Source organism: Choloepus didactylus, chromosome 7, assembly GCF_015220235.1.
Source record: "Choloepus didactylus isolate mChoDid1 chromosome 7, mChoDid1.pri, whole genome shotgun sequence".
Lineage (NCBI taxonomy): Eukaryota > Metazoa > Chordata > Mammalia > Pilosa > Megalonychidae > Choloepus > Choloepus didactylus.
In genome coordinates, this window is record NC_051313.1 from 114,885,129 (window position 1) to 114,899,415 (window position 14,287).

Here is a 14,287-nt window from a genome sequence, read left to right on the forward strand (position 1 = left end):
TAAATATCCCTCTTTAGTTTTTGGTTTTTTGGAATAGCTAGAAGGAAATACCTGAGACCGTCGAACTGCAACCCAGTAGCCTTCACTCTTGAAGATGATTGTATAGCAATGTAGCTTACAAGGTGTGACAGTGTGATTGTGAAAACCTTGTGGCTCACACTCCCTTTGTCCAGTGTATGGACAGATGAGTAGAAAAATGGGGACAAAAACTAAATAAAAAATAGGGTGGAATGGGGGTGATGGAATGTTTTGGGTGTTCCTTTTTACTTTGATTTTAATTTTTTTTTGGAGTAAGGAAAATGTTCAAAAGTTGATTCTGGTTATGAAGGTACAACTGTGTGATGATACTGTGAATAGTTGATTGTACACTGTGGATAATTGTATGATATGTGACTATTTCTCAATAAAACTGTATTTAAAAAAAAACTTAACAGATCTAATTCTGTCCCTTCAGGATCCTGCTAAAGTACAGCAGCTAATTCTCCCCAGTACATGTGCACTGGTGTACAAAATTATCTGAAACTTGAATATGAGGCAAAAAAAAAAAATAAAGGTGGATAGCACATCCAGTATTATGGGAGCAAAAGCCACCCAAGTATTGTCTATACTGGAGTAATATACTTAGTTCATTTCATTGTTTACTACTGATTCTAGGTCCCAGATTTTAAATGAAGTCAGATAGTGCCTTGCAGATTTTTTTTTCTGGGAAAGATGCAAATAATTTTTGTCCAATGGAACACACAACCCCAAAGATTTATGGCTGGTTGAACATTAACCAACTTTAAAAAATCTAACTCAACAATCTGGTTCTAACATTTCTTTGTTAATGCCTGTAAATACCTTAGCTTTTAAAATGCCCTTTGAACCATTCATAACATCCCTGATTAATCAATGAGTTAAATAAAATCTTTTGTTTGTATTAATTTTACATATATCTAAGAGTCATGATTTTACCTTTTTGAGAATAATCTTTTAACAGTTTTGGAGGTTTCCTCCAGATGCCCAGTGGGTGCCCCTGGCAGAGCCAAGTCACCTGCATTGCGGGAGACGGGCAGCTCAGTCTCCTTAGACGCTGAAGGAATCCCAAGTGTTGTAGAACTTTAACTTTTACTGACTCTCTGTTTCTTCTAGGTTTTGTTTTGTTTGGCTTCCTTTTTACTGATTGTGAGTTTGGGGTTTTGGTTGCACATGACTGGTAGGTTATTCCCTGTTGGTGGCAGCAACAAGAGGGAATTTCATTTTATGGTCTGACCACTTAGTGATCTCTGTAGGAGGATGATCTAGTGTCTGTTGGGTGAGAGGTAACAGAAAATCTGGCTTGCTCATCTTTTTCTGTGTTTATTTTTCTACTTGTGACCTCAAATCAGTTACGAATTTCATACCCACTGGGAGGGAAAACAGCTCTTTGAGATCTGGACTGGTAAGTTTTTGTGTTTCTGTGTTTATTTTTCAGCTGTGGCTAAAGTTGCAGAAATGAAGCTATACATCCACTATGGGACTGTACATCTGTGTCAATAATGCAGAAAGGACTTAGTGCATTAATAACTTCAGTACTATGTCTCTTAAGGAATTTTGGATTGGTTGGTTTATAGAGACAAATACATGCTTATATAAATTTATTGTTTCCCCAAGTCACAGAAAATAAACTGAATTTCTAATACTTTAAATATGTTGGACTTTTAAGAAAAAACATCCTTCTTACAGAGTTTGCTAGCTCAAAACCCTTTCATGAATCCAGGTTCACATAATTGAGGTGAATCTTTGGACAAATTATACTTATTTAATAATTTTGGTTTATAAAAAAATAAATAATAGCAATCTGTCTTTTCTTTGCTTTATATTAAATGTAATACAGTATGCATTCTATTTTTTATAAGCTATGGATTTGATTTTTGTGAAGAAACTAGTTACTCTAGTTTCCTATATTTCTCATTTAGGTTTAATAATCAAATAAGCTAAAATTTTCCTCACATAATGTTCAAGATTATAAAAAAATATAAATTTGTGTTTAAATTGATTCATTATTCTAACACATATATTTTATACCAATGGTAATTATATTTTGTAGTGTCTCACTTTAAAAACAATTTCCCAAGATCCTTAGGTAACTTTAAAGACTTGCATTACTATGAAATGAAGTGAATTAATAAATAATTTTTGGCTACTTCAATAATTTCTAAGAAAAATGCAATACCCATTGTTTACTAAGGGCAGCTTTTTACTTTTATCCTTTTGCTTCTTATTTTTACATGCTATCTTTGGATCATGTTATTGAATGTATTCACTTTTTGCCACTTTAGAAAGTTGTACAAGGGATGTGTGTGGCTGTGGAAAGTTGTATTATGTGTATTTATGAACTTTGCTAGTCTGCTAAAATGCTTGCAAAAAGTTCTCATATTTACCCCACAGCTCTTTCTGTGAAATAGAGGCCAATTACTGGTTAAAAGTTATAATCACTAAGGATGTTTGAAAATTTACTAGGAGTGACAGAGAAATATAACTTCCCGCAAAGAAGATAGGATGAGCTTTTGCTTTTCAAGAGAAAAACCTAACTTAGAAAGGGATCTTATTGTTCTAGAATGTGAAAGAGAATGAAAGGGAAAAACTGAATGGATTTAGAAGGTTATAGAGGGTTTGCAGAAAAGAAATTTTATTTGCCTTGATTAAAATACCTGAGTCTGAAAATAATCTATGAAATGTGTTAACGTTTTGCCATATTTGGCTCATTTTTGATGGGTTTATTCATAAATTTAAAAAAAAACAACTTGGGAAACTTCTAATGCCACATGTTATATTAATGCAATACTAGAATGTGGTTTTATTACTATTAAAATGATAAATTGGCCTTAGAGCTCTTTGCAAGGAGTAAAAAGAGGTTACTATTTATCTTTTATGTAAGCTGCCCAGATAGCAGAAATTCCATGTCTCACCAGAATAATTTTCTCTGTTTTGTGTGGACTTTATCATGACCTTAATTTTTTTTAAGCAAAAAGCAAAGTCACCTCCCTTATGAAAGTACTAAGAATTCTTGCAATCGTGTAACTTTCTTCTATGTTTATTTTAAAATATTTTATTTTATTGTCACTTTGATTAAATAGGTAACCCAGTACTGTTTCTCAGGCTCCACAATCCATCTTAATCTAATGTCTAAATCTCTGACAGCTCTTTTGATTTTGTCTTCCCAAGATCAGATCCTAAATTTGGAAAATAAAATAAAATAAAAATTTCTGTTATCTTCTCTGTATTTATTAACAAGCTCATCACCATTGCAAGAGCATCATGGTAAGAACTGTCAAATCAGAAGAGTTGCTCAACCCTTCCTAGATTAAGTTTATATAGGTAAAATGCTATACATATAAATAGTTGAGAAATTACATGCTTTAGGGGAAGGACCTGGAGATTTCTCAAGGCCTTCTCGTTCTATAACATGTTCTTATCTTCAGAGGAAACACTGATAAACCCCGTATGAAATAGTTATGTACTGTATCCCAACAGAGTATTTTACTCTCCTCCATTCAGATATTATTAGTTACTGTAGTAAATTGCCACAGCCTTTCTGTCTCATTATGAAACTGGTTTCTGGAATCCAGAGATAAGAAAAGTCACTTCCTGGCAAGAGAGGGACCTTAGCAAACTTGGGGACCTCAAGAAGAGAAGAAGTCACCCAAATTTATAGGTAACACAGGTGAAATCTGGTGGAGAGAATGTCTTAGGCTTGGTTTTCCCATCTTAAACTAGAAGTTGGGTGACAAGCTCATCCCAGTTTCTCTTTTTTAACACTGAAAGGCTCATGTCCCAGGAACCCATTCAGTCCTGGGCAAATCAGGATGGGTGGCCACTTTAGACAGAAGAGCAAATAACAGAGGTTTTAGAAGTCCAACCTAAGACACCATGTGAAAACTTTTGGGCAGAAGCTAGTTTTGTGGCCTTAAAATGATTCCTTATCCCGCTCTCTCTAGCTAAGCCAACTTGGCTGATGAAATCACTGCCCTCCCCCCTACGTGGGATCAGACACCCAGGGGAGTGAATCTCCCTGGCAACGTGGAATATGACTCCCGGGGAGGAATGTAGACCCGGCATCGTGGGATGGAGAACATCTTCTTGACCAAAAGGGGGATGTGAAAGGAAATGAAATAAGTTTCAGTGGCTGAGAGATTCCAAAAGGAGCCGAGAGGTCACTCTGGTGGGCACTGTTACACACAATATAGACAACCCTTTTTAGGTTCTAATGAATTGGAATAGCTAGCAGTAAATACCTGAAACTATCAAACTACAACCCAGAACCCTTGAATCTTGAAGACGATTGTATAAAAATGTAGCTTATGAGGGGTGACAATGTGATTGGGAAAGCCATAAGGACCACACTCCCCTTTGTCCAGTGTAAGGATGGATGAGTAGAAAAACAGGGGCAAAAAAAAAAAAAAAAAAAAGTTCTTTTTTACTTTAATTGTTCTTTTTCACTTTAATTTTTATTCTTATTATTTTTGTGTGTGTGGTAATGAAAATGTTCAAAAATTAATTTTGATGATGAACGCACAATAATATAATGGTACTGTGAACAAGTGAATGTACTCTTTTTATGACTGCATGGTATGTGAGTATATCTCAATAAGATTGAATTTTAAAAAAAAGATGGAAATAGAATAAAAAAAAATGACTCCTTACTTAAAAGTCTAGATTTGCAGAGCAAACTCAAGGAGACCCACTGTTTAAGCTACACATTCCCTGTACCCATGGAAATACTCAAGCTTACCTTAATGAGACCAGACTTTGTTATAACAAGAATAACTTTGGAGATTATTTATGATCACAGACAAATTATCTGAAACTTGAAAATAGGGCAAAACAGTGGACAGCCCATCCTTTCGACATTATATTGGAGTAAAGTCTATCCAAGCATTGTCTAGACAAGATGAATAGACTTAGTTAATCTCACTGTTTACCTCTAATTAAAAGCCAGACTTACTGAAGTGACTGATTAACTAGTGAGGTTTGTTCAGGAATGATGAAAATAGTTTTTGTTTAGTACAACAGATAACTCCAAAAATTTATGATCTGTTATTACCCATTTTTAAAATGTAACTCAGCACACTTATCCTAATACTTCTGTATCAGGTTGCCTGTAAATATCCTAGCTTCTCAAATGCTCTTTGAACTCCTGGTCCTGATATCTTAAGGGGTCCCTTATTAATTAATGAATAATAATTAATTAAATGAGAGCTTTGGTATGTGTTCATTTTATATTTACTTGAGAGTTAATTATTTCACTTTTTTGAAAATTTTATATTAACGTCAGCCATTTGCATCATGTTGTGGATTTAACAGGTGGGGCCCCGAGGGATGGAATGTGGGAAGGGTGGGTTTTGACGGTGGGAAGGACAAGTCTGGAGCATGGAATAGCATCGGGAGGAGACAGCAAGGCCCAGTGAGACTCCAGCAGCCCACACAGGCCCCTTTGCAGGGGATGAGAAGAGACCAAAGAAAAATTGGTCAGTTGTGGTCTAGCTCACAGGCTAAGACTCCTTATTGGAACACACAGCCACCACTGACCTTACATGATAGTGAAGCTGGTAGACATTGACATGATTTGATTTCCAGAATTCTGGCTGTTTCCCCAGATAAACTTCCCTGCTCAATGGGCCTAAAATTACACTGTTAACAAATAACTTCTTTGGATTAAAGTCCTTTCTGTTGTTAAAATGCAAATGTTTCTGGATGTGAGTAACCCATACAGCCATATCAGTCATTTACATGTCAGTATAAACAAATATCTGACCTTTTCTGAGAACAGGTTTTGGATGAGAGAAAAGGGGGAAGGCAGGCAAGCCCTGCCTTCCTGGGGTGGGGAGTCTCAGAAGGCTGCAGAAAGCGGGTGCAGGGGGTGGGATGGGGGCTCTGGGCTCACCGCCAGGTCCTCGCGGGTGACGAAGCCCCTGTCCTTGGCACCACAGTCCTGGAAGAAGCTCTGCAGTTCTGCAGCTGCCTGGGAGGACCAGGACTCTGGCTCTGGGGCCTCAGGAGCATCGTGGCCATCAGCCGGCTCTCGCATCTGCCGCCGGCGGCTGGAGCCCAACTTCCGGCCCTTTCGGGACACTCTCTGTCCACTCTCCATGGTGTCTTGGCCCTGGGGACAGAGGAGACGTGAGGGGGCACTAGCCCTCCGGACGGGGTTACTGGCTGCTCAAAAACCTCCCACAGCTCCCTGTCAGCCCTGGGAGGAAATCCACCATGGCCAGCAAAGCCCTGCCTGATCTGCACCCCCGCAGCCTCTCTGACCCCATGTCCCACCCCCTCCTCACTGGCCCCAGCACATCCTCAGGGCCTTTGTGCTTTCTGTTCCCCCTGCCTGGAATGATCTTCTTCACGCAACCTCAGGGCTCACAGCCTCATCTCCTTCAGTTCAAATGTCAAAAGCCTTCTCTGACTATTATATAAAATAGCCCCCCTGCAGGAGGGCTAGGGGCGGCTACACAGGGTAGACCAGGACATTGCTGACTGAAGGGCCAGAAGCAGCTTCCGAAGTGTTATCCCTCCAGCTCATTTCTCCACATCTCAGCTGTACCCAAATGACCGATTCTAGACTTCCTGGAGGAGATCCTTCCAGCATCACCTCCTCCGTCGCTCAGCCCTTGCCTTTCCATTCATCTTTCTCCTTCAACACAAAGATCAGGGAATCAGCAGCTCCCTCATGTGCCCACCTCAGGAGGCCCCCACCTCGTCCCTCCTCTGCAGGCCCTCGGGGTCCCCAGCAGCCCCACCGAACCCCTTGTGGTTCCTGGAATGCCTGATGCCCTCCCGCCTTGCTCCCTTTGCCCTCAACCTCTCTCGCTTTCCGCCTGGCTAATAACTCTTGTCTTTACCTTACAGGGTGCCTCTTACAAGAAGCCTTCCCTGCAGCCATCTCCACACTTCAAACTCAGGTCACTGCCCCTGCCTGTGACCCCCAGGGTGCTCTGGGCTCCCCCTGTGGGTGTCACGGGGCACCTTGGTCCACATGGCACCCCAGCTCCTTAGCACTTAGTAGGTGCTCAGGTAAGTGTGGTCAGGTTCGTTAGTCGGGGTCTTGGCATCTCAGTCGCTAAGGATTTCAGTGGATGAGGATTTTCCCTGGTGAGGCCTCAGGGCAGGGGGAGGCAGGCTGGAGTCTGGAAGGGAAGGGAAGTCCTGGCCTCTGGGGAAATGAGTCCAGCACCCAGAAAACTGTATGGGTGGGAGGGGCTTGATGTCAAGGAGGTTAGGGCAGGCTTCTGTGGGCAGCGGAACTCCAGCCGAGCTCTAAAGGAGGACGCGGGATTTAGAAGCAGCGAACAACACATGTGAAGGCACCCAGGCAGCAGGGAGCCAGGCCCGTGCCAGGAGCGGGAGAGAACACCCCCTTGGCTCTGTTGGGGCCTAAGGCTGGGGGGAGGCTGGGTGGAGGGAGAGGACGGAGAGCTCTGCTCAGGGGCGATGGGCTCATTCCAAGGGGGCTGGAGCCACCGGGGCAGGTGCCCCGTGGGCAAGTTCCCTCTCATGGGTTGCACAGGACTGGGATGAAGCAATCCTCCTCCCCAGGAGGCCCTAGACTCCACAGTAAAAGTTTCTCCTCTCTCCATCTGTCTCTTCATCTGAATTTGTCTCTCTCCCTGCCTGTTTTGTCTTTCCTCTGTTTCTCTTACCCTCTGTCTCCCTCTCTCTCGGGGCAGTCAGCGTCGGTTTTAGATGCAGTTTGAAATTCACGAAGTGCATGATCTTACACTGCAGAGCTGTACTGGAGTGATCTCACAGGGGCCAGTGACTGTGCACATCTCTGCCTGAATCGGTGGCTTAAAAGCAGCCATGGTGGGAGTATTTACACCACAGGAATCAGCAAACAGAGCACCAGTAAATACCAGCACACCTCTTCTGAGAAGATGCCCTCCTGCCCAAACCCTTCCCAAATCTATTAAGCACCTATGAGACAAGCATTTACTGAGCACCGGCTGAATGCTCGCACAGTGCCAAGCAGGCCCGCCGCAGTCCATGTGGTTCTTCCAGGCAGATTAGAAAAAGGAAAAGCCACCCCTTCCTCCTGGCAGCCACCACCCAGTGCCAGGGTGTATGGCTTGGCAAGTGGAATGTGGACTGGGTTCTGGTCCCCACTTGCCCCTTCAGCCAGGCACCCTTGTTCAGGACACAACACACCCAAGCAGAGCCCTTGGCCCTGTAGGTACGGGTGTTACTAACTCCTGTTCTCCCCTGGAGGCACTCACAGTCTCATGCAGGAGAAGACACAAGAACTAAATTACAGTGCAGCCTGGAAGGGGTGGCAGAACTGTGTGCCAGGTGCTGGAAATATTCTGAAAAAAAAAGAACAACTCCTCTACCTGGGCAAGTCAGGGAGGGCTTCCTGGAGGAGGTGAAATAGCTTAGCAGTGAGCACCAAGGATGGAGAAACCATATTTAACCCTGGATCCCCTCATGGTGCCCAGCCTTGCTCCGGACATGTTTTGGGACCTCAACCACTTACTACTTCCTCTACTGACTCACACTGTCCCCTAGAATGGGGGACATTCTACTGCACCACTGAAAAGACTCTGAAAAAATGTCAGCATCATACAGGAAAAAATAAGGCAGGGAGACTGTTCTATATTCAAGAGACAAAAGAGATACGACACCTAAATACAACATGTGCTCCTTAGTGGAATTCTCTTTCAGAAAAAAAAATTAGCTATCAGGGACATTTTGGGGACAGCTGGGAAAACTTGAATATAGACTATATATGAGATGATATTGAGCAATGTGAAGTTTCCTAGGTGTGAAGCGTCTGTGGTCATATGGGACAATGTCTTTGTCTTTAAGGGAAACATGATGAAGTAGCTAGGGGTGAAGTATGTGATGTCTGCAATTAACTTTCAAATGGTTCTAAATAAGAGCGAGGGAGGGAGGGAGGGACGCAGGGAGAGAGGGAAGGGGGTGTCTGTATATGTGTGGGGGGAGAGACAGAGCATAAAATGTAAGCCATCAATACAATAACATTCATTGCACTTCTATAGGTTGGAAAGATTTTTTAATAAAAAGCAGGAAGAAAAAAAATTGAAGAATGAGATTCCGGGTATTAGAATCTGACTGCCGTTCACCCAGTATCCCCCACCCCCACTTGACCCCCACCTTGTCCCCTAGAAACAGTGATGAGATACACACTCCTCCTTGGGACATATCCATCTACACCCCAAAAGTCACCATCCACTCTGCAGCACAGCCAGCCCCCCTTTCCTTTACTTTCTCTTAGCACTCACCATCTCCCCAGATTGTGGAGTGTTTTGTTCATTTATTGTGTAAATTTTCCACCTCCTCCTGCTGAACTATAAGCATCATATGAGCAGGGAGTTTGCATACAGTAGGTGCTCAACAAATTCTTGTTGGATAAATAATGCGTGTAAAGCACTTAGGACCTTGCCCAGCCTGCAGTGACTGCCAGGTCAAGGTGGCAATGCTGTTGATGAGGGTGGGATGCTTCTGTTTGAGCCTCAGAGCAGCCAGGTACTGTGCAGATACAAGGTATTGAACCTGGCAGGTGAGGAAACTGAGGGCGGCTCCGCGAGGCAGAGAGACCTGCCCAAGCCCTGATGTCAGGAGCAGCGCTGGCTCCAGATCCGGCTCTCCCGATCTGTCATGGGACAGACTCCCCCAAATACCCCTGGGCAGAAGACCCCTCTGTGGATCATGCACACCCAACCCAGCAGCCCCAGGTGGGACAAGGGATTCGGAGCAGGGCGCAAGTGGGCAGGCTTGGCTCAGGGAGCTGAGCCCCGGTCGTGGTACATGGAAACTCAAAAAGCATTTTCCTGTGCACTTCCGGCGACGGAGATAACACACACAAGGCAGCACGATAAGATTCCTAGTGCAGAAGCCTGCGGAACCCAAGCTCTGGAGGAAGAATACACTGTGATGTGGATGCCATGGTGTTGAGTTTGTCAGGCTCCCACAAGTGAAGGAAGTTAGCACCCCGAGATAGATTCCGTGGGGCCACATCCTGGGATGTGGGGCACTCTTGACATCCCTTCAGGGGAGTGCCTAGCAGAGCCACACCTCCAGAGCCCCTTCCCAGAGGCCTCCCGGCATTTTATAGGAAAGCAGCTCCTTCTACAGCACCTCACCGGTCCCACACTGCCGTGGGCCTCTGGCACCAGCCCTCTCGGCCAGTCTGTCCTCCCCCCAGAGCTCCAATCAGGTCTCCCCGAGGCAGCAGGTGCCCTACAGCTGGCACTGTCTCAAAGCCAGTCGGAAGACCTGTCATCATCAGCCGGGGACTGACTGCACCCCGGCTCCCTCACATTCAAACCAGTCACAGCACCCCTCATGGCCTCACGGGAAACCCTAAAATAGTCTGTGTCCCTTCATGGGCGTGGCCACTCAGAGACATCCTCCAGTCAGTAAACGCTTGTACATACATGTACCCTCACACACACTCACAGACACACCCTCACACTCACACACACACCCTCACACACTCATTCACACCCACTCACACTCACTCACACACCCTTACACAGGCTGAGTGGGCACCCGCCACCTTCACGGTGTGACACAGCCAGGTGCAACACCACCCACAGCCACTGGGCAAGTGCAGAAGGACCCCTTTGAAGTCACTCAGAACACCCCTCAGAGTAGCCAGCACGGCCCCCTCTGCCAGCACCCTCTCCCCCGCCACGTCTCCCTCAGTCTATCTCCACACTGACAGTTGGAAACCCCGCTGAGGCCAGGATCACGCGTGCACGCCACCCTCAGTGCCAGAGCCTCTCCCCCACATTCCTTGTCCAAGAAATCACACAAAGTTTGAAGTCAAACTTAAAAGCAAATGAATCCCAGTCCCAGGCATCTACAGGAATGAGCGCCCCCGGGAGGGATTCGGCCAGAGGAGCGTGCCGCACAGGCCTTCCCACAGCAAGTGGAGGTGTATAAGGAGGATGGGGGAGTAGCGGCAGAATCACACACGGGCCTCCCCCCAGCCCCGTCATTCCCTCACGGAAGGGGCTAGGACCCGGGGCTGCAATTCCCTCCGCTTACTTCAGTAACGACAGATGATAGTGGTGGTCACAGAACCCAAACCGTCAAAGCTGGGTGGGCTCTGAGAAGCCAGGTGACTTGCCCAAGGTCATATGGTCACTGAAGGGTGGGTCATTTATCCCAGTCTCCTGCCCCAGTGCCCTCCATCAGGCCAAACCCATGAGAAAATAGGGCTCAGCTTCTTGCATCCTTGTCACAGAGCTAACAGGGACCTCTGCTCCCTCCCCTTTTCTCCCCCCTCCAAGGAACAGCAGCATTGCAACTCCCCGGTGTCCCTCACCTCTCAAAGTCTCCCAGTCCTGCCACAGCCCGGTGCCTCCTCAAGCTGGGAGTGAGGTGACCACTGCCCCCAGGAACCCACGAGCTCTGGAGCTGTTAACAGTCATGTCTCTTGCTTAATCACCATTTCCGTTCCTTCCCCAGAGAGCCAATCTCCTTTGTTCATCTCTGGGACTTCCTGTTGAGCCTTGTTATCCTTTCACAATCTAATCTGGTACCTGCAAGGCCTCCTTGTCCTAGAATCTTAGAATCGGAGAATGCTGGAGTGGGGAGGGCGGAGGCCCTCCTAAACAGGGGCTCTAAGGGATGAGGAGGACTGCAGACCATCACCCAGTACTGGTGGCAAAAGCAGAATTTGCAGCCGGGTCTCTGGTTACGAGGGTGATGCCACCCCCTGTACCAGCCAGAGTGTTGATGGGCAGAGTAGTGGCTATAGCAGGTGTCTGGACTGTCCTGGGTTAGCCACATGCCCTGCCTTACCTCAGGTCTCACCTGCAGGCAGCATCTTGGAATACAGGAGAGCCTTACATCTATATCATCTTTTAGGGAATAGACTCTCACGTGATACTAAAATACATTGTAAAGCAACAACCACCAGAACAGTGTGGTACTAGAGCATGAATAGGCGGATAAATCATGGCACAGAACAAAGAATCCAGGAATAGGCTCAAATCTGATGCGAATTTCATGTATGATAAAGATGGCATTTCAAATCAGTGGAGAAAAGATGGTTTATTCAAAGAACTGTGTTGGGAGAATGGGCTAAATTTCTGCCAAAGAAAAAAACAAAGTTGGGGCTCTGATTCTAAAAAATTCCAGAGTATCAAAGAGTTAAGTGTTAAGATAATCATAAACTTATATGGGTGTTCTTTTTTACTTTTATTTTTTGGAATAATGAGAATGTTCAAAAATTGATTGTGGTGATAAATACACAACCATATGACAATACTATGAACACTTTGGATGATTATATGGTATGTGAATATATCTTAATAAGATTGCATTTTAAAAAAATTATATGATGTTTCAGATTTGCTTCACTATAACTGGGGTGGGGGGAACGGGTGGGGCATAGAGGAAAGAGGACTGGCCTGTTCTGTTCAGTGTTGAAGTTGGTGAGGGCACCGCAGTCTCGTCATACCCTTCACTCCAATTTTGTGTATGTTTGAACGTTTCCATCATAAAAAATACCATAAGAAATCATGGGATCATTTAAAAATAATCTTGGAGTGGGCAAGGCCATTCCAGTTATATCACAAAGCATTGCAAGCCATAAAAGAAAAGATTGGGACATCTGATGACACAGAAATTTTTTTAAAAGGATGAATGGTGAAAAGAAAAATCACCATAACATCAACAATAAATTTTTGAACTAGGTAACTGCACTTAAGGTGATTATAGAAAATGCACATGGAAGTACCGTGTGTTCAAGGAGCCCAGTGTGTGCAACCTGCTTTCAAATGTTCAGAAAATAGACAGATAGATGATAGACAAGTAAATAGATAGATAGATAGATAGACAGATAGATAGATAGATAAAATGATATGGCAAAGGTGACAAAATGTTAAAATTGGTGAATCTGGCTATCTGGGGAGGGGGCTATGCTGGAGTTTTCTATATGGGGTGTGTATTATTTTTGCAACTGTCCTGTAAATTTGAAATTATTTCAAAATAAAAAGCTTCTTAAAATTATCATTAACAAGTCAAAAGGCACATGGTGAAAAAATATTCACATATCACAGAAAATAATTTAATTTCTTTAAATACAAAGAGATCCTACAGATCAGTAACAGACTAATAAGACAATAGAAAAATTGACACCATTTATGAATAGACAAATCATGGAAAAAGAAATATAAAAGTCTTTTAAACATATGAAAAAATGTTTGTCTTCAGTCACTATAAGAGAAATACAAAATAAAGCTACTATGAGATATTTATTTCAGCTATCCAATTGGTAAAACTTAAAAAAGATTTTTTTTTTTTTTTTGATAACACACTGTTGCTAAGGATGTAGGAAAACAAACACTTTCACATGTCATGGGTAAAAATATTAACTGGAACACATTTTATGAAGGGAAACGTGGCAACATCTATCAGCAATAAAAATGCAAAAAGCTTTTGACTCAGCAATTTCACTTCTAGTCATTTGTCCTGTAGATGATGTACAAAATGACAGTATAAAAGAATATTCATGACAGCATTATCTGTAGTAGCAAAGGGTTGGAGACAGTAAGCTCTGACACATCAGGACTATAAGAGGATATGCAGCTATAAAGAAAACAAAAAAGATAAGGAATGATCTTCAAGTTATACTGTTAAATGAAAAGAGTAAAGCATGGAGCAGTGTGCATAACATGCTTTGTATGAAGGAAAAAGTGAATATGTGTATTAAGTTTATACAAAATGCATGCACATATTTGTATGTTGGTAAGTGCATACACTATTTCTGAAAGATATACAAGAAACCGGTAGTAGTTGGGCTGGAAAGAGGAAGTGCTGGAATGGAAAAGGTGGAAGATTTATGTTTTAGTATTTAATTTTTATATATTTTATATTTTGTACCATCCTTGACCAGTACCTATTCAAGAACAAATTTAAGAATAATTTGTACATAAACTGAGAGAAAGATAAAGCAAATGTAGTCAATTTGCTTCCCCAATTGTTAACATTGGGGAAGTTAGTTTATTCTTACAACTTTTCTTTTACTTTCACTTTACTTTTCATCCACTTTTTTCAACCAAAAAGTTTTAAAAATTAATCAGTTTCATTTCCAAATAAATAAGTATTCTCACAACCAGCCATTCCTTTTGCCTGCTTTTTTACAGCTGAGGGGTTTATGGGGCTTTGTGGAACTCAATAAGTCATTCATTCATTCAATGACTATTTACTGAGCATTTCGGGGGATTGAATTGTGTCCCCCACAAACTACCTGATCAAGTCCTAACCTCTGCTCCCATGGGTATGAACCATTTGTAAA

General features: G+C 43.3%; 1 protein-coding gene across 6 annotated transcripts in view; it reads right to left on the reverse strand.

The window, feature by feature from the left end:
* The window catches only part of RAB44 (RAB44, member RAS oncogene family), a 33,977-nt gene extending 22,574 nt beyond the window's left edge, over positions 1 to 11,403 (reverse strand). For all 6 annotated transcript variants that reach the window (XR_005218086.1, XM_037844552.1, XM_037844550.1 and 3 more), the window contains exons 1-2: positions 11,309 to 11,403; positions 5,906 to 6,124 (exon numbers count right to left, since the gene is read on the reverse strand). Coding sequence is in view for 5 of the 6 variants with exons in the window: in XM_037844552.1 (XP_037700480.1) it covers positions 5,906 to 6,112 (207 nt within the window). In the remaining variant the exon portion in view is untranslated. The remainder of the gene's footprint in view (positions 1 to 5,905; positions 6,125 to 11,308) is intronic.
* Between the last annotated feature and the right edge of the window lie 2,884 nt (positions 11,404 to 14,287).